This window comes from Lepisosteus platostomus, chromosome 9 (genome assembly GCF_059453375.1).
Source record: "Lepisosteus platostomus isolate fLepPlt1 chromosome 9, fLepPlt1.hap1, whole genome shotgun sequence".
NCBI lineage: Eukaryota > Metazoa > Chordata > Actinopteri > Semionotiformes > Lepisosteidae > Lepisosteus > Lepisosteus platostomus.
Window position 1 is genome coordinate 43,348,409 of NC_142619.1, and position 21,622 is coordinate 43,370,030.

Consider the following 21,622-nt stretch of genomic DNA (forward strand, 5'->3'; position numbering starts at 1 on the left):
CTGCATGGATTTTGTATGTTCTCCCCATGTTCACGTGGATTTCCACCAGGTGCTCAAGTTTCCACCCACAGTCCAAAGATATACTGGTAGGTTAATTGGCTTCTGGAAAAATTAGCCCTGGTGTAAATATGTGGGTCTGTGTGACCATGATGGCCTGGAGTCCCATCCAGGATGTATCCTGCCTTGTGTCCATTGCTTGCCAGGAGAGGTTCCGGTTCTCCCCTTACCCCTATACTGGGTAAAACAGTTAGAAAATGGATGAATGGATGGTGTGACAGATCCCCTATATTTGGCAGCATGGGATGCCGGATCTGCCCATACAAACCTCCTTTCACAAGAGATGGGTAGAATCTGGATAAACCTTGATATAATTGACCTTCCCATTCCAAGTCTGGTCCATTTCTTGCATGCCTGTCTCTTTCTCAATCTGTAGGTCTATAAAGTTAGCAGCTCCTCAATTTGGTTAATCCCATTTGGCTGGACTGGCTCTAAAACCCTTGTTACTTTACTGGTGGGCTGAGATGGGAAGGACTTAAGTAGCTGCTCTTTGTGAAACTTAATGAGTTTCTCACAACCTCTGTTTACTCTCTATGCATTTATATAGGGTACCTGGCTTCTACGTAATGCAAGTTATTCCTTTTCTCCCTCTTTCTGGAGTCTCTCTATGCCACCCTCTGGTGGCCTAACCCAGTTTTGAAACTCCAGATCTGACTGTTCTGTTACTGATGGACAAAGGCAGTTTTCAGCCTCTTTGGGTTTTAAAGTGCCATACACGTTCCCCCTCACCACATATGAAGGTTAAATTCTTGCCCCATGAATGACAAAATGACGGTTTGAAAATAGAAATTATTGTATTACACACCCATGGTCTGTGTTACAATTATTAATGGCTAATGTATGTAACACATGGGCATGCCCGAGCACACAGCCCCCAGTCACAGCAACCAGCCACATCTGCATGTGACTCCCAGTACCATGCCTCCCTGTCCAGTGAGTTACTGTACGTGATCAGGGCAACTGTCTGCGCCCACTTAAAGGGTAATAACCTCATCAGCACCAGATACCTCAGCCCTGTCCTATCCTCTGTCTGTGATTGGGCTATCACCCTGAGAGTCTTCTCGCACAAACCCTCCTGTCTGTGTTTAATCCAGCAATCCATCTGAAACTGCCTGAACCTTCCAAGCTAACGCTGCACCTGGACCCATTCAACGACTGGAATCCTCTCTTATATGCAGTGCTCTGCATGGCTGCCAACAGTGTGCACAGCAGTTTCTGCTCTGCCTGGCTGCGCAGAACTCCCTTTATTCTGCCTGGCTGCACAACACATTCTCTGCTTGGCAGGTCTGTGCAGTACTTCCTCTGCTCTCCCTGTTAGCCTAGACCATCTTCCTCCTCACCTGTCTGCTTGCTTTAACCTGGACTTTTTGCGATTGGATTCCTCACCCTATCTCACAGTCGCAGCATTCCCCAGGTTAGCACCATGCCGTGACTGCATGGCTTGCAGATTACTCCCTTAAAATGATAAATACACTAAGGTTACAGTAATTAAACATATGGATGTAATAAAATACATTAAATAGTAAGATGGTACATTTTACCTTGAATCCTGAGACTTAAAAATGAAAAGTCAAAAAAAATGCACAGAAAAAAACAAGAGTCACTCAACAGGTAGACAGATGCAAAGTAGCAAGTTGGTGGAGAAGCCACATGAGAAGCCACGTGAATTTTAAACTTTTCAGCAATAAGAACTACATACAGCATGAGCAAAGGTTTCATGTGGTTATGAAGACTGAAACTGAACATGGAAACTGTGTATGAGCTAATTCCACAGTTGGAAAACCCACAGCTAGTGAGGGAAGTCTTTATGTTCAACAGACCTGAAATAGCTGAGCAGCTAGAAATGATGTGGGAGTTGAACTCCCAGTCAATGCCTGTTTTAGAATTAAAGCATTGTAATATAATGTACCACCAAACCACACAATAATGTTGTTAATTACAGAAATACATGTCAATTAGTCAAAGTACAGCACAAAACCTAGTGTGTAAATCTGCAGAAAATCAAAATAAACAGCAGACACATTGAGTTCAAAAGTTCCAAGACTACAAAACAAATTGGGCCATACATTTGTACAAACATTATTTTTGGCAAGCATTAAAAGCTGTGGAAACTTTGGAGTGTATAGGGGAAATAAAAGTATTTGGAATATTTGTTTCTAGAAGCACTGAAAAATAAACCTGCTTTAAAGCAACAGCCTGAGCAGTCTGAAGCAATAACAGACATTTCAGTAGAAGAGGATTTGGTTTACAATGCTGTCTGACTTTCCTTAACACATTGTATTTATTATTTGTCTACAGATTTCACACAATTTTACGTCCGATAAAAATAACCAAATGTTTTAGGTACCAAATGTTGTCAACAGTTAACAGGATTTTCAGATGGTTGCTACACTTGTTACTTTTGAGTTAAAAGAATAAAACTTAATATAGTAATGACTGTACTGAGTAACAGTCTGAATAACAACTTATACATTATTAATGAAGTTCAGGCAATACAATCTAATGATCATGGTTTCTTTTTTAATTACAACAGTGAAATAAACCAAATCACTCAAGATAGGAAGCGAATTAGGTAGCATATAATATTTTCTTACACATTACAAGTTCAGGCAAATAAGATAAATACATTAAAAAAGTTAAAAACAATAGGCTTGAATGAGTATTGAATAGCAAACTATACACACACATAAAGATTCATCTGTGTAAATTCTTAAATTATAGGCTCTAGGATTTCAAGGTATTGCATGCCTTTGCCTAAAAGGGTTGTGTCAGGAAGGGCATCCGATGTAAAACCATCTTGCCAAAACCATGGTTGCAAAGAACACAAAGCACATACCGGATCGGTCGGGGCCCGGGTTAACAACGGCCGCCATTAGTGCTGTGTCCCAACAGGGTACTCATGGAAATTATGCTACTGTGGGGAAAACTGTAGAGTGGGGGCTACAGAAAAGAAACAAGGTGAAGGGGCCTGGAAGGAATGTTAAGTCAATGAGAGTGGGGAGTTGGAATGTTAGTACCATGACAGGGAGAGGGAGAGAATTGGTTGAAACTATGGCAAGGAGAAAAGTGGAGATCTTGTGTGTGCAAGAAACCAAGTGGAAAGGAAACAGCTCAAGACAGCTAGGAGAGGGATACAAGATTCTATACGCTGGAAAGAGTACAAAAATGAATGGAGTGGGTGTGATAGTGTGCAAAGACCTAGTAGACAAGATAGTGAGGGTGGTTAGACACTCAGACAGGATTATCAATGTACAGGTGACTTTTGAGAGTGGGTTGTGGAATATCATCTCTGTATATGCACCACAGGTAGGAAGACCACAGGAGGAAAAGGATAGCTTCTTGGAAGATCTCGAAGAAGTGGTTAGCAGAATCCCAGGAAATGAAATGGTGGTAATTGGAGGAGACTTCAATGCACTTTTAGGAGAGAAATGCCCAGATTATCCAGATGAACATGGTCAGAGAGGGCTAGGAGAGAGAAATGAAGAAGGAGGAAGGCTACTAGAAACACTCCAAGCTCTTGAATTGTTTGCAGTGAACACAGGGTTCACGAAGAATTATGAGCAAAAGGTGACATACAGGAGTGGAGGACATGATACCCAAATAGACTACATATTAGTGAGAAGAATTGAGAGAGCGAAAGTCCAAGATGCTAAAGTCCTGCCCTATGAGGCTGTTACCAGACAACACAGGCTACTGGTGATGGACATCACAATATTGAAGGAGCAAAGAATAAGGCAGAGGAAACACCCAGCACGAACAAAAGTGTGGAAACTGAGAGAAAACAAACTAGATTTCAACAGGCTGGTGAGAGAAATGAAAAACAACACAGAGGAAACTGAGGACCCTTCAGTTGAAGAAGAGTGGACTGAGATGAGCCACATCCTAGAAGAGGCTTCTACCAGGGTTTGTGGAAAGACAAGAGGAGGCAGACCGAGGGAAAATGAAGAGTGGTGGTGGGATATGGAAGTTCAGGAAACACTGAAGGAAAAGAAAAAAGCATACAAGGTACTGAAAGATGGCACTGGAGAATTACAAGAATATAAGAGACTAAAGAAGGTAGCAAAAAGAAGTGTAGCAAGAGCAAAGGAAAGAGCCTGGAAAGAATGGTATGAGAAACTTGAAACAAAGGAAGGAGAGGACCAAATCTACAAGATTGCTTAACATAGAGCGAGACAGAAAAAAGATATTATCCGGGTGGCAGTACTCAAGGATGGAGAAGGCAGAGTCTTGATTAAAGAAGAACAGATCAAGCAAAGATGGCTGGAGTATTTAAAAAATCTGCTAAATGTAGAAAATGAGAGGGAGAACCTAGTGGAGGCAGATGTAGTGTGTGGACCAATCCAAGAAATTTCAGTAAAGGAAGTGACAGAAGCTATCAAAGAGATGAAAGTGGGCAAAGCAACTGGACCATCAGGAATAGCAGCAGAACACTTTAAGAACCACGATGAAGAGGGGATTCAGTGGCTGACGAGATTGCTAAACAATATTGGAAAGGAAGAGAGAATTCCAGAAGAATGGACAAAAAGCAGTATGGTTACCATCTACAAGGAGAAAGGAGACCCAATGGAGTGTAAAAACTATAGAGGAATAAAACTTCTGGAACATGGATTGAAAATCCAGGAAAAAATTCTGGACAAGAGACTCAGGAAGATAGTCAGGATCCACAACTCACAATTTGGATTCTCAGCGGGGAAAAGCACAACAGATGCCATTTTTGTGATGAGACAGTTACAGGAGAAGACACTAGAGAAAGGGAAAAAGCTGTATGTGGCCTTTCTGGACTTGGAGAAGGCATATGACCGTGTGCCCAGAGAGGTGGTATATTGGTGCTTGAGGAAGAAAGGAGTACCAGAAAGCATGGTGAAGTTAGTTCAAGCAACCTATAGAGATGCAACTACGAAGATGATAACACAACGGGGAGAGACAAAAGAGTTTGAAATCACAGTTGGAGTACACCAAGGATCAGCACTAAGTCCTTTCCTTTTCATAAACATTATTGACACACTAACAGAGGAGGTAAAAACAGAAGTGCCTTGGGAACTCATCTTTGCTGATGATGTGGCACTGATGGCAGATTCAGAAGTAGAACTACAGGAGAAAGTGTTCAAATGGCAGAGGAGTCTGGAAAAGGGTGGACTGAAAATGAATGCAGAAAAATCTAAAATAATGGTAATGGAGAGAAGAGGAGATACTATGACCAATGTTGAGGAGACAAATGGAGGAAAACTGAAACAAGTTGATGGCTTTAAATACCTTGGATCAAAACTGGTAAAGGGAGGAGAAACACTGGAGGCAGTAAAACAAAGAGTGAAAGCTGGATGGAACAAGTGGAGAGAAATAACTGGAATAATCTGTGACAAGAAAATTCCTAGAAAGTTAAAGTGCAAAATGTACAATACTGTGATTAGACCTGTACTACTACTGTATATGGAGCTGAATGCTTGGCAGTTGGAAAGAGGGAAGAGAACTTGATGAGAAGAACTGAAATGAGGATGTTGAGATGGATTCTGCAGATTTCAATGAAGGATAAGATCAGAAATGAAGAAATCCGTAGACGATGTAGGGTGGTGGATGTGGTTGAGAAGATGCGAGAGGCGAGGTTACGGTGGTATGGACATATCATGAGGAGGGACGTTGAGGAAGTAACAAAGAGAGTAATGGAATTTGAGATGGAAGGTAACAGAGGAAGAGGCAGGCCTAGAAAGAGATGGATAGATTGTGTGAGAAAAGATATGGAGGTATGTGAAGTGAGTGAGGAAGATGTGCTCGACAGAGACAAGTGGAGAAGAGCAACCAAAGCAGCTGACCCCAGGACAGTCTGGGACTAATCTTGCCTTTGGATTAATAACTAATTTGCTGAAAAGATGAAAAAAAATAATATGAAAAGTTTTAAAAAGGTACTTGAGCTGCCAATGCTCTAACTATATTACAGTAGCTTACTAATGTTAACTTTTGTTACTTTGCATAAACGTTGTAGAACCTAACCTGGGCTGTGTATGTAAGATTTCAGAAATAACTAAAAGGTGGGTTTAACCTAATCGGAAACATCCATTGTGCCATATGTAGAAATAATTGTGTAGTTCTAATGCATATGGAATGATTATTTTTAAACACCAATTCATGGTGATAACAGAGAGTGATTGGAGATGTACTTGACTAGAAAACATCTTTTGTGTGTCTTCTTGGGTATGCTTTTCGTAAGATTAAAACTCATTTCAAATCTTTACTGCATTGTGACTATTTACATCCTGTACAATGTTGTTCTAATGTGAAACATAAAAGAAACTATTTTTTATGGTCCTACAAGTGAATAATAAGCAGTTTTAGAAAACGTGCAAGAGAGTACAGTTGTATAATCGTTATGGAATGCAATAACAATGACAAATAACCTTGTTTATCATGTTAATATTTTGACTCCAGCTTCTACCCCTTCTACCCCAGAGCTTGTAATGACACCAGCCTCTTGGGTAGAGAATCTGAAAAGGGAGAGCTTTCGCAGTTCTTGCTCGCACTCCTTGCTTGACATTTAAAAAAAAATTTTTGTTTTTGAAGTTACTAAGCTCAGATCCATCTCATTTGGATGATAAGTGCTGGAGCATCACATTCCCCTGATTTCTTTGATTTTGCTACAGTAGGTAAAGGTCCACTCAATCACATTTCTGAATGAAAACTGTATCCCTTTCGTAAACCTGCTAGCACAGCACTGGATTTTGTCTTATTAACAAGAGAACAAGGTGGTGCAAAAACACAGCCATGTTAGCACCCATCTACAAAGTTGCCTGTGAAAATATAATTAAAAAAAACCACCTCATGACAGACGTCTGCATGCAAACTTATTCTTATTTCAGTGAAGTATGAAAATACTATAGCAAACTTTTAAAAGGGACTGAACACTTTGAATGTTAATCACCATATATTTCACACTGACACACAAAACTGAAAATGAGCAAGCACTGGCACATCCAGTTCCTTTGGAAACAAACTTGTTAGTTCAGTTGAGATATCTTGACTCCTAATTAAGGGATTTTACATCCATTCCAGCCATGGAATGACCTTTAATGCAAGTCTTCAAACATAAGAGGACTATCATTATACCGAAATCCCTGATACAGAGATAATGAACAGATTGTACCCGAACACATTTTATAGAGTTTGTTTAAAAAATATCACACAGTGGATCAACATACAGTATCAATGATATGTAAAACTATTTTGAACTACAAATTCCTCCAAAACATGTTTAAACATGCATCTTTCTTCCATGATTAGTACACCCCACTGTAACGAATAAAGCGTTCATTAAGCCCATAAAGATGTCTCTAGCCTGCCATTCCCTACACCACCGACACAAGACCAGGAGCATTCTGTACAATACAGAAACAAGACCAGGCTGAGATGTGGATGTGGGATAGTGGGTACTCGAGCAGAAGGCAGGGAGAAAGTTGCTAGCGAGATTCTCTCTCGCGATCCTAATGTGTAGCACAGTTATTCCGTGTTTTGTTTAACAACCATCAGCTCGGTTTCATCCAATTCTGTTCTTCTTCCATCCAAGACCCCATCTGCCAGACCCAATCACAAATAACTCCACTGTACACCAATACACAACAATCTTACCGTTTAATCACAATTAGCGATTTCCGAAGTGGTTTGCTGAAATCACTAAAGCATGTCAATAATCCCAACAATCCCAATTTTGTGATACTAAATTTACATATCCTGAATGACTGAAAAAGGTACATTATCAAACATGTTAATCAATGTCAAAATACCAATGATTTTAACATATGGACAATGAAAGTTTTATATAAAAAATACATTAAAGATATCAACATTTATTTTTTGTAATTCATTTTTTGGTATCAGGAATTTAGTTTTTTGGCATCAACATGTTTAATCCAATAACTATTTTTTTTTTGCTTTTCAGTACATTTAAATGAGCTTTTCACTTTATTGAAAGTATATAAATGTCTGGAAAGATGTTGCTGAATTTGTGACAATTAATTGTCACTAATTAAATGTTACTACAAAAGTATGCAATATTTAAATATTTAAATGAAATTGCTATTTAATGATTCATTTTAATTGTATCATCTTTATATATGGTAGTACCTTTGAATGGCAAATAGTCACTCTCAAATATTATACATTTAATAACGTTTTATTAACTCCAGAACTGGTCTACACCTCTGACATCAAGCATATCTCCAGTGCCATCAACCTTAGTCAGCAGACAGCCACCACTGCAACTGTGCCAGCTGCTACCCTAGTTGAAAACCAGTCCATGTTATGACTGCATCAGACACCAGTTGGCAGCCAACCCCTGCTGAGGAGCAACTGCCAACGCTGCTACTCCAGTCAGTAGCCAGTCTCTGCTGCTATGAGGTCAGCTGCATCCCCAGTTGACTGTCTTAATCATGTATGGCTACAATGGTCTCTCTGGTCTGCCTTTACCCAACAGTCAGTTCCTGAACCAACCTGCTGTTGAACTTTACCAGTCCACTGTCATTCCTTTAGCTTCAAAGCCTGTCACAGCCCAACAGGAACACTGGTCTGCATCAAGCCAGATGTCATTTTGCCAGCTTAACCCACTGTGGTCTTGGGCTTCACCATTCTACCATGGTCTCCTCAGCACCCCTGCACTGATATGAGTCAGCAACCAACCCCTGCTGTGACTCTTATGGTACTCTGGTCAACTACATGCCGGCAGGCAATCCCTGCACTGGCCCACTGAGGTCTCTGCAGGATCATAGTCTTCCAACAGCACTACCAGTTAGCTGCAAGCCAGCAATTCATCTCCGCAGTGCCCTGTGGTGACTTCCAGAGCTAAACTGCTCCGCAATAAACCAGCAGCCAGTCTCTGCACCAGTTAAATAGAGACATGAACAGTTTACCAGTCAACTAACAGTCAGCAGTCCATTTCTACAGCAACTGTCCAAGCTCCACCAGTCCACAAGTTGGCAGCCTATCACTGCCGTGACTGCTTCCTCTCTGCCGGATTGAGTAAGGTCGACGACTGACTTCTGTGGTTACTGTCACAGTGACTTCCGGTCCACCACCACCGTGGTGATCTTCTGCTTAACAGGTCGTAACTTTGGCCTTCAGGCTTTACCGGCAAACTACAACCCTCATCAACCTTCAGGCTCCTGCAGGGAGCTTTGACCCCTCAGCCTTCGGGTTTTTCCAGCGAGCTCAGTCCTCAACCTTTGGAAGTCTCTGAGAACCTCAGAAATTCCCCAAGCCCAAGCTTTCAGAATCCAGCCTTAACACCCCCACAGCTATGTATGGCCACGACATAACAGTTATCTTTACTTAATTAGTATGCATTTAAGAAACAATATTTAAACTGACAATTCTGAAATAAAAAGAAAAAACTCACTTACAATCAATATATTCAAGAAGTACCGGAATCATTATTTTGCATATGACCTAAGCATGCATGGAATTGACTATTCAATGGAGAATTGGTGTTTTAGGGTGATTTAGTATACCTACAGCACATCCTTCCAAGGCAGAAAACTGTATAGGGGGTGACTAAATTTAAATTTGTAATTTGACAGTGGGAATCAGGACTTGACTTGAAACAATGAAACAGTGGAATGTAGTCCTTGAAAAACATGCTTTTACAAATTAATGTGTACTGTACATTCCAGAATAGATTATTAAAACTCACAAGAGTACAAACTTCAGAGATACCATTCAAAGTGAATCTGTCAAAAGTATAGCACCACTGTTTAAGAGATAATTATATCTCTGGATCAAACAACTGAAAGATTTCCTTTTAAAGTCTGTATATTAAATGGAATAATTATAACACTAGTTATCATAATGAACAATAATTTATCCCCTTAGTTTCTCACCCCCCAAAAAAATTACCTTATACATCCAACATGTGATGCCATTCTCAAATTTAAGAAACAAAATTTAAAAGATGTGTATCACGTCTAAACGTACAGTATATTCTGTACCATCGTCATGCACAGTGCATGGTTACTTTTAAGAGTGGCATAAACTTATTGGGAGGTGGTAAAGAGAAATAAATCCAACAATATAATAATTTCAAGAGGCAGGGCAACATGCAGTGATTCCGTCACTGGACCGGAAAACTAAATGTCACTTGTACATAGCTGAATATATTTCTACAGGAGAAGGAGAATGTAATAGAATTGGTATTGGACTACCAAGGCATTAGACGTAATGCCATTAGCAGAGGTGGGATTTTGTATGTTTTTGAATGATTAATACTTCATACATTATTTTCAGATGATATTATATCATCAGTATGAATTATATGAATCAAATAGAATTTATTTTATGCAGATGCTTAAACTCATATCTTCATTAGAAATTCTACTGCTTTTGCAAATAACAATGCTAGCCAGGTATAAAAATATCTTTCAACAAAAGTGCGTTTTATCAGTGATTCAGCTCAATTTTATGAAGTATGAACTTTAAAAAACAGTAAAAGTCTGTAGGTTAATGCGGCAAAGCTCACATTTACTGGGTTTCCTCTGAGTGCTGCAGTTTCTTCCTATAGTCCAAAGACATACTGTACTGGTAGGTTAATTGACTTCTGTCAAAATTGGCCCTGGTGTGAGAGTGTGGGTATTTCTGTGTGTGTTCTGCCCCACCTGTTGTTTGCTGGGATAGGTTTCTGTTCCCCCGCGATCCTACAGTATATTAGATAAAGCGGTTAGAAAATGGATGGATGGAAGAAGGTAAACCATGCAGTTGCACTCTTTTGTTTATTAAGCTCTTTCATTAAGAGACTGTTTTGGCACTAAAGTGACTGGTGGCAGATGAAGCTCTTTCAGTAGTAACAGGAATTGTGCAATCAAATGGAAACACCAAATGGATATGTTTTTACCTTTGCATCAGGGGTTAGCAATTCTAATTAAGGCACAATATATCAAACAGCATATGGATCTAAATGGTTTGGCAGACTTTACACTTCTTTCTAAACAATTTAAGTTATTAAGAACAGAAGAAAGAACGAGCCTTAAAAATTATGCTGTACAGTATACTTTTATCATCTCATTTTCCGAAATAACAATTGTATCATCTCCCTCAGACATGTTACTAAACTTTCTCCTTAAAGGAAAAAAAACAGGCTGGATCAGGATTCAAATTTTGCAATGTTGTAATGAACATTTTTTTTAATATTCATTCCTGTAATTTTTAGAGACTGCATGCTTCTAAAACACTTCATAAATTTGAAAAAATGTTCTTCTAACATATCTAACAACATCAATGCATTCCACAATAATTAAATTTAGTAATACATTACATCACAGTTAGTTACAGTACACATTTAGAAAAGAGAAAATGGAAACTCATTTTTCACATTCAGCAATACATTAAATTACATAATCAGATATATATTTTCAAAAAGAGAAAAAAATACAGATTGATTTCTGTAGTGGTGGCCTACTGAGATTTTTCCAGGCTGGAGCTACAGAGAATTCAGTACCTAGATGTTCTCACCAGTGGGTGTCAAGCAAATCCTTATCCTAATATTTAATCCTTATACAAAGTCTGTAGAGATCCTTTTTTCCCCATACAATTGAATTGTAGAAAATTAATATTTTCAAATTGCAAGGGGTTGCCAGGAGTGTCACCATCCTGTGTGATGGTTGGTTTCACCTGGGAGTTCTGACTCAGAACTAATAGCCCCTGTGAAAAAAAATCATAATATAAGCAACCTTTCTCCTGACAAGGCAGCCCATATCTGCATAAGAAATCTACTTATGAACCTAACAGATCTTATACTTAATATAAGATAAGATAAGATCACTTTATTAGCCCTGTACAATTGCATTAGGAATTCGTCTTTTCGCATACCCCAGCTTGCTCTCCATGAGACACCCAGACACACAGACAGGGAGAGAAGCATGGGATCAGATACAGCGTCCCTGGAGCAGCTGGGGTTAAGGGCCTTGCTCAGGAGCCCAATGGAGTAGGATTCCTCTGCCGGCCGTGGGATTTGTACCGGCACCCTTCCAGCCATGGGTGCAGATCCTTAGCCACAGAGCCACCGCACCACCCCCACTATTTTCATCTTATCTTATCTTACAGACATTAAAAACGGTGTGATCTACTCAATCAAAAACCTCTTCTTTATCAATTGATATCAACTCATCAAAACTGAAGAGTTTGGATACTGCTAAAATATATGCACAGTGCGCACAGTATATTTGCTGTGTCTGCACAATTTTACTCATCACAGATCTCAATTTATTTGCCAAAGCTTTGGACAGAATCTTATAATCTGAACAGAGAAGGCTAACAGGATGCCAATTTTTGATGTTACACAAATCTCCTTTCTTGGCAACAAAGCCAACACTGCACAACAGCAACTTGGAAGCAGTTCACTGTCCCTTAGGCACTCCCTTATGACTGCCAGAAGATGTCCTCCAAACCAAGCCCACATGGTTTTATAAAATTCAACAGTCACACATCAATGCCTGGGGCTTTTTCAACTTTCCATCCAATGACTGCCTAAGATATTTCATCTGTTCCTAAAGCCACTACTTCCTCATCAGGAACTTGGGGAAGATCTTCATGGAGCCACCGTGGCTCCCCTCACTCACAGTGATGACTGTGGATGAACAAGTCAAAGTAGAAATCCATTGCCATATTCTGAACTTCACCAGGCTTATACACCATTTGGCTTGCTGCTGTCTGCAGACAGTACACCAGTTTACGCTGCGCTGTCTTTTTTAAAGAGCAAAGAGTAATTTATTAGAGGTAGTAACTTGTTGGAGCATCTGTCTCTGAGAGGTTTTGATATCGTACAGAAATCAGTATTCCTTTAGTGTCCAACTGTGTCTTTCTCTCATCTGCTTACTGACAGTCAATGCATACAAAAAAGAATCAGTTTCACCAAGCTTTGTGCCACCTTCTCCTAAATGAGAACTTTCACTGATTGTAAGATGCCCTGAAAAAGTAACTTGTTTACAACAAGGTAATGTGGTATACAACATCATAATATTTTTTTCTTTTCCTACTCAGCAGATTAAACTCTTCCGCTTTCTTCTGTTCCACACCCCCTTCTTTCAGTCTCTTCCCCTGAAAAAGCCACCTGTTTCTCTTCACTCTGATGAAGGGTTATGTCCCCTGCCTCAATAACATCCCGAGTCTCCATCAGCACATCAGGCTCACCTTGCATTTTTCACACCTAAAGAAACTCCCCGTCCATTACATTCTCCAGTACTGGAGCCATCTCAGACTGCTGAACAGATATCCTTTGTCAGGACAGATTGCATTGATCTCCACCCACCTCATGAGATTCTCTTTCTTCCCTCTGAACTAAGAATCCCGGTTACTCAATTCCTTGTCTGGGCTACTCTGTGACTTGCTCTTATTTTAGGATTCCCTTGCAGTTAATGTTCTTCCTCATACTAATTACACATACGTCAGCTTTATGTCCTTTCTGCCCACATTTAATGAGAGTTTTATAAAACACTCCAAATGTATTTTCTTGAATAGCTTTGCTATCTACAAATCAAAATTCTTCCTTACTACTTTAGGTTAATCCTCTCACCACACTTACAAAAAGAGTAAACCTTAGAACAGACTTCCCTTCTAAGAAATTAAAGAAATTTTAATGAAAAATGAATCGCAGTTTTCACATTTTTAGCTTTGTAAAATAAAGTGAAACTTCCTTTTAATTTTTTTCCCCTGGTAGATTGTAGAGTTTCATCCAACTTAGAGTTCTGTTTTGTTCATTATCAAGACAGAGTACAACAGAATAGAGTAGAATTTTGCTTAGAAAAAGGGGGAAATTTTAATAATTACAGGGCAGCAGAGAGGCAAGGTGGCACAGTACTCAGAATTGCTGCTTCACAGCACTGGGTCCCTGGATTCAATTCCTGTGACGCTCTCTATATGTATGTTCTCCCATTTTCGCATGGATTTCTACAGGGAGCTCTGGTTTCCTCCCACGGTCAAAGACACACTGGTACTGATACGTTAATTGGTTTTTAGGAAAATTGGGATTGTATTTGTGTGCCTTGCGATGGACTAGAGTCCAGTCCTGTCCCGGGTGTATCCTGCCTTGTACACTGTGCTTTTTGGGAGAGGAACTGGCACCATAATGACCTCGTATTGGAGAAAGCGGATAGAAAATTAACGAATGTAATAATACCATAGGTAACAAGTTATCTTCCTTTAAACCAGCAATTATTAATGTAGCAGGCTTCAAATCTGGATGTGTTCTAAAAGTGAATAAATAGCTACAGAAATAAGACAGTGTAAGTGGCCTTCATCATTTTCTTTTATCAAACATTCACAGACTTTGAATCTGTCTGCTACTTGATTTTAACAAAGGTTGTAGACCATTTATTATTGATATTTTAAATGCTTGTTTTCACAATTGTAAAATATACCACTATTTATAGAACTATTCAGCATTTCTATTTATATTATGTCTAAAGTAACAATTATAAATGCTCATTCCTACTAGATTGTAGATGCCAGTATGTAATTCAATCACATACAGTATAGTCTGAAACAGAAATAAAGAAAACAACTTTGAAGCGTCTCAGGGGAAAAGAATGACAGGGATTTCAAATGATCCATAACCTCACATTTACAAAGTATACATTAACCATAAATTTGAAATCCAGGAAAAAATCATGAAAAAGCTGTTCATACTCAATCTACATCCTTGAATTACATCTTGTGAATCTCACAATTTTAACTACATGCAATTCACAGCCAATGTGTCATTTATGTGACAACACAGAATGGAAATGGATAAAACAGTCAAGATACATGACAGGATATTCCCACAGAAACATCAATATTTGCATTTTCCATTAAACATATTGAGAAGAAGCTCATAGAAATAAATGCTGAATGGAGGTGAAGATAAAAAACTGAGAAAGCTGGAAAGGCTGTCTACCAGTAGGCCCAGGTGAGGCATGATTCAGTAAAAAGATGCAGTATAACCCTCACCCAGGAGAGAAGAGCTAAAAGGAACCTGTCCTCAAACCTGAGAGAGAAAAACCTGCAGTTCACAAACACAGCATGCCTCCAAATCGCCAGTGAGTGCTCTGAATTGTGTCCTCCTGGAGACAGACTAAAGAAACCACTGAGACTGTCAATTGCAGGCACCAGAGAAGGAGGGACACAGAAAAATTCTAAGCACACATTGATGGTACAAATCTAGACAGACAAGCTCAGCCTGCTACTATAAACTGAGCATGCTATGCTGCCACATTTATCTTGCTGCCTTAACACTATCATTACTGTACGACATAGACCAGTGATGATAAAGAATCGTGTAACACTACAGGACAACCCAGACTTTGACTGTTTCAATACACATGCATCGGTTCAGCAAGTTTCCTTAATTTAACCAAAATATAAGGTAAATTCACAGATGCGCAACACTGTACATATTACACATCGATTCATTTTTCAATAACTCTTTGGTAGATTAGAGTGTTGTGGTGTATATTGTTAGAACTTTAAAGAAAATTCATTCAAATATATGTTTATCAAAGTTACTTAAAATACATTTTCCATGAAATAAACAACATGATGGTGATTATTATACACTTAAGAGGTACCTACCTGGCAAGCATTGTAGAGCAGCTGATGTTCAAACTTCTTAATTCCCAGGATCTGCTGGAACATTTCATAGAGCTGTTCCTTGCTGAGGATCAGTTCTGATACAGCACTTAGGTGCATTCTGGGCGGCTGTTTGCGAAAGTCCTCCTCCCCTCTGTAAATGGCATCAAACTTGGCAATCCAGGAGCTCAGCACAGTCTCTTTGCTGAGGCCATCAATTTCAGGAAGGCTGCGGACCCGCTTCTCGATATTTTTTTTAAAGACTTCTCTGAAGTCATTGGCAGAGCACCCTCCATTTTGAACCATCCTGGCAACGCGGTCACTCTTAAGAAATACCTAGGGAGCAAACAACAAAAATGGGAATGGATGAAAAAAACAGCAGGCAGGCGGCAGTCAGCTCCCTAATGCTAAAGACGATGGTCAAATGTCACTTTTGAAAGAGCTCAAAACCAAAAAACAGATATTTTGTATTCTTTACAAAGCAATGGCCTCTGTCAGTCACAACAAATAAACAGGTGCTGCACGTCAAATAAAATACAGGATTACTGTATGATATGAGACAAGACTTTATGGTAACTCATGTAGCATTTGTGTACTTCGGGTTCCTAGGACAGGTTCTTCATGTTGTTTGTAACATAGCTGTCATACCAATGGGATTCATAATTATGTCTTTGAAATTTATCACATGAACTGAAATGTGCCATAGCAAATAATTATATGTGCTTCTTCTTTTTACTGGGGGGAGGGGGTGTGTGTAAAAAGAATCATAAGAATATAGTGCATGGTTTTACTATGGCAGTGGGAGACATAAAACATTATGTGGAAATCCTTGTGATGAATATGTGTTTTACTGGACTTCTTTGGTCCTGCAGTAATATTACGATTAAGACTCAGTTTCAAGCTCCAAAACATTGTAAGAGGCAAGAGCTTGAATACAAAAAAAGAGCTGGGCTGATGTGCAGAATGTCTGTTGGCTACTCCTGACAGAACAGATTAGATGTTGATTGTATTTTACTAGATCTAGTTATCTGGTGTCACCTACAGTACCTTCCTTCAGGGACTAGAACTAATAGGTTCTGTCAAATTTTAAGCTGTATACACTCTGATGAAAGAATCATAGGAAAAGCAATAAAGGTTAACAATAAATCTGTAGCACCTTTTTAAGCCTGCAAAGCATGTCATGTTAGATTTTAGACCAAAATGTTTTTTGGTGTTGCCTGAAAAATGTTGCAATATGTATGTAGTGGTATTGCTCTTATTTGGGAACACACTTTCATGGTAATGTCGGACACTGACAACAAAACAATTAAATAGTAAAAAAGGTGTTAATGACTTAAGCGAATTCTCTCTCTCACTTCAACAGCACATCTACAAAAATACTAGTCATTTTATGCCATATTGCCCATAAAAAAATATAAAACCTCCAGTTAAATTGTTTTAATTTACATATTGTATATTAAAATCAATATAATAAATACATTCTATAAATGTATTAAAAATTAAATACAGTACCTCAACTGAAATGAAAACATACATGTATAGCTTGGATTAATATTTCACTTAGTGTTGAAACCTTCATCCATGAACATAATACTGTATATGTCTGTAGTTTTATTCATGATCAGGTTTCTATAATGACATTCCTGAAAACCTCTGCAGATGGTAAATACAGTACTTGACTACATGGGGAATTGAAATGTTAAGTTCCTACAGTCTATGTTACAATCATCAACAGCTATCTTTTGTAAAAATTTCCAATTCATAAGATAAGATCACTTTATTAGTCATACTGTATACAATTTCTTGCATTAGATATTTGTCTTTTCGCATACCCAAGCTTGTTCTCCATGAGACACACAGGCACACAGACAGGGAGAGAGAAGGTTGGGGTCAGAGCGCAGGGTCAGCCATTTATACGGTGCCCCTGGAGCAGCTGGGGTTAAGGACCCTGCTCAGGGGCCCAATGGAGTAGGATTCCTACTTTTGAACTGGGGATTTGAACTGGCAACGGGATTTTGAACGGGATTTGAACTGGCAACCTTCCAGCCACAGGCACAGATCCTTAGCTACAGTGCCACCGCTCCGCCCAAATGGTCATAAGGTTGATAAAATCATTGCAAGTAAAAAAACGAATTCATTGCATAAGCTACTGTGAAAATACACAACTGAAATCCCTGCTGGCTGAGGACAAGTTGTGTGTGAGGCAGATGAGCTAGGGAAGCAAGAAAACTCAAGAGTCACACACTGATGCAGAAGATGCTTTTAAAAATTGTTGCTTACAGAACTAAGTATGAGTGGGTTTCCTTTGGTATTCAGTATGGATTCTGAATTATAACTGTTATTCAATATTGATTCTTCAGCGGGCTAACGTGCAGATTGAGAGGGAAACCTATAACAATATTCAATGCTTTTACCCATTTCTTTTGTGGTGGAAACTAATAAAATTGAAAGAGCTCTCCATGACTCCTACTTTGATTATACTCAAAGAAAAATTAGAAATATTATGATGATTCTGCTTTTCAGCATTAAGAAACTTAGGTTATTATTATTTGATTATTCATTCACACATTTCATACTGTATATATATATACTGATGGAAAAAAGAAATGCAACACCTCCTCCTCTACACTCTAACCCTCCTGTCTGTGTAGAACAGGCTGAAGAGTGACTCATCCGTGAAGAGGACCTGATGCCACTGCTGATGAGTCCATCACAGCCTCTGTCTGGCCCAAGACAGTCGGGTGTGACATCTTGGAGGTATGAGCAGAGGGCCTCTGACTGGTCGCCTTGCTCTAAGGCCAGCAGCATGGAGCCTCACTGTCCTGTCACTGATCCAGACATTGTGTCTGCCAGCATCAGAAACAATGTCCGCATCATTTAATCAGCAGTACGGGTGGCAGATCTGAAATGATCTCTCAGATGGACCAGTCTGATCGTCAGTCTTACTCTGGTGTGGTTACTTGAGGTCGACCGGATCTTGGACTGTCATCTGTCCTGCCGGTCTGCTGAAACCTTCTCTACAGTGGAGTGGCTTACTCCATAGTGTCTGGCAACGCTGGCACATGACATGCCTGCCTGCAGCATGCCAGTGGTCCTCTCCCTTGCTTCTGGTGATATTCAATGCATTATAGAATGCACAGAAAACTGTAAAATTTTGCCTTTTTCTTGCAGTGGCATAAGCTTTAAATTAAGGCCTTTTTAAAGGTGACCTGATCAGGCAGTGTTTCACCTGGACCTCTTTTATAAAAGTGCACCTAATGAGCTTTCATGTGATTGGCAAGTTGCAATGCCTCACTTCACAAGCTGTATTGCTGGTCCTGGGGCTTAAAACAAATTGACAACTTTTTGTGAAAGTACATAAACTATAGTATTCTCATTCCAGAAAATGTTGCGTTTTTTTTTCTCCACCAGTATATATACAGTAGTATAGCGGGGTTTTTTTTTTTAGTTTATGTGCATCACTTAACTGCATATGCCTTACTAATGATCTTGGTATACTGGTTGCTTAGCTGGGGCTAAAAGTCTGTGAGAAATTCTGTACACTAATGGGAGAGTCAGTCATTCTCCAGGACACCTAAAAATGACTGAAATAACTTGTGGTCCATTCTAGTCTCCTCAGTTATGTCCAGTAACTCAAGAACTAAGTTTTTTAAAATGTCATATTTAGTAAAAGTCTGTTATTTGGTTTTCAGTGTATATTTTGTCCCTGTTTTCTTATAATAAAAAATATGTAAAAAGTACAGAACACAGTTACATTCCTAATTATTAAATATACAATGCTAAATACTGTAGTTCATGGGTTTGTGTATATTGTGAGACGGGGTAACATGACTGTAAAAAATGTTAGAACCGGTATCATTTTTGTACTCCTTATAACCTTCCGTGTATGTATTTATTAATGTGTGAGTACACCTTTAGGGCCAGATATTTGTGCTTCAGAGTCTTTACATGCAAATGTGATAAAAGGCACAAAGGTTTTCAAATTTTAATCACACTAAAAGGCTCAATGAATAAAGGAACACTTTCCAGTAAGTTTGATTGATGGAACATGAAAATGAACATGTGACTTTTGAACTTTCTTCCAAGAAAAATGTTTACAAATGATACAAACAGAAAACATCCATTCTAACATCAACAGAGGTTACATTGCTATAGTGATTCAGTTTCTAAATTTATAAATACAGAGTTAGCACCTTAAACATGCTCTCACATTCAGTATGTACTGTATAGTGATCCACACAAGCGCAAAAGTGAAACAAAAATCAAACTACTTTAAAATCATTTAGAAACATACAAAAAATAGTTGGACAAAAACAAATATTTTGTAACTTTACTTCAAGCAAATACCTGGAATACCATATGGCAATGCTTTAAGGGCAATAAATTAAGCACACAACCAGCAAGAAATGGCTCATGTGTCATGGTATTCTGGAGCAGCTAGTATGTCACAGGGAGAGAAACAATTAAAGCCTGAACAGAGCAACAGATGGCAATGAATACCATCCTGGTGCCAAATGTAATGAAGAGGAACTAAAACACTACAGAATCTGAATCCTTAAATTCCCAAAGTACAAAAAGATTTCTAAAATAAAGGTTTAAATTGTACATTACCAACTTTACCAATGCATTTTTTTTGCATGTCTTAAAAAAGCAACGCATTTTTTTTGCATGTTTTAAAAAAGCACCAGTCATTTTCTAGTTACAAGCTGTAAGGTTATATAGCCTGAAATGCCAGTTTCTGGATAAGTCAAAATGCACTGCAGCATAAAATACAGACGAGAATGACTTTTGCAATATCAGTTCCGTACCTACTGTAATATACAGAAGAATCTACTTACTAGAATTGTGTTATAGGTAGTGTAGGTGGCAAAATAGTTTAGAGGGGGATGGGTATTCAAAACATCTTTACTGCTTATCCCATGTTTCAATAATCTTTTGGCCAGTGTAGTAATAATAATAATAATAATAATAATAATAATAATTGCTTACACTTATATAGCGCTTTTCTGAACACTCCACTCAAAGCGCTTTACAGGTAATGGGGACTCCCCTCCACCACCACCAGTGTGCGGCATCCACCTGGATGGTGTGACGGCAGCCATAGTGCGCCAGAACGCTCACCACACATCAGCTATCAGTGGGGAGGAGAGCAGAGTGATGAAGCCAGTTCATAGATGGGGATTATTAGGAGGCCATGACTGGTAAGGGCCAATGGGAAATTTGTCCAGGACGCCGGGGTTACACCCCTACTCTTTTCAAGAAACACCCTGGGATTTTTAATGACCACAGAGAGTCAGGGCCTCAGTTTTACGTCTCATCCGAAGGACAGCTCCTGTTTACAGTATAGTGTCCCTCTCGCTATACTCGGGCATTAGGACCCACATAGACCGCAGGGTGAGCACCCCCTGCTGGACCACTAACACCCCTTCCAGCAGCAACCTTAGTTTTTCCTATGAGGTCTCTCATCCAGGTACTGACCAGGCTCACACCTGCTTAGCTTCAGTGGGTTGCCAGTTGTGAGTTGCAGGGTGATATGGCTTCTGGTGTCACACTCAGGTTTTGTTTATCATCAAAACATTTATTTGAAATGTATTTTAATTATTTTAAATTACTTAAAAATTATCTTTACATTAAAATATTTTCCTTGAACCTGTAATACGCAAATAATTTATAGCACCTTGTCCAAGATGTTTTTTGCCTTCTTTACTATAAATCTGAGCTGTTTAAAAGCAACAGGTATAGGCTTCACAGCCAAAACATTGTGTTTTCTCTCTTCTCTTTTCAGCATGGAATAAACCTATTACTTTTTCCTTACCATAGTGTTTTCCCACTCAGAATAACAAGAGACAGAAAACCAAATGAATGGGTAAAAAGACAAACAAGAAAACGAGCCTTCATTGGAAAAGTGATCACTCTACAATGCATCATTCTAAACAGCCTCTTATGCCGATATCCCCCATTTATAGCCCTTAAAGGTGTTTAGAAATATTAG

At 39.0% G+C, this 21,622-nt stretch overlaps 1 protein-coding gene across 13 annotated transcripts in view; it reads right to left on the reverse strand.

Annotated features, from left to right (window-relative positions):
- The window catches only part of cadps2 (Ca++-dependent secretion activator 2), a 295,984-nt gene that overhangs the window by 183,011 nt on the left and 91,351 nt on the right, over positions 1-21,622 (reverse strand). For all 13 annotated transcript variants that reach the window (XM_088645120.1, XM_088645117.1, XM_088645119.1 and 10 more), the window contains exon 3: positions 15,634-15,966. In XM_088645120.1, the coding sequence (XP_088501246.1) occupies positions 15,634-15,966 (333 nt within the window). The remainder of the gene's footprint in view (positions 1-15,633; positions 15,967-21,622) is intronic.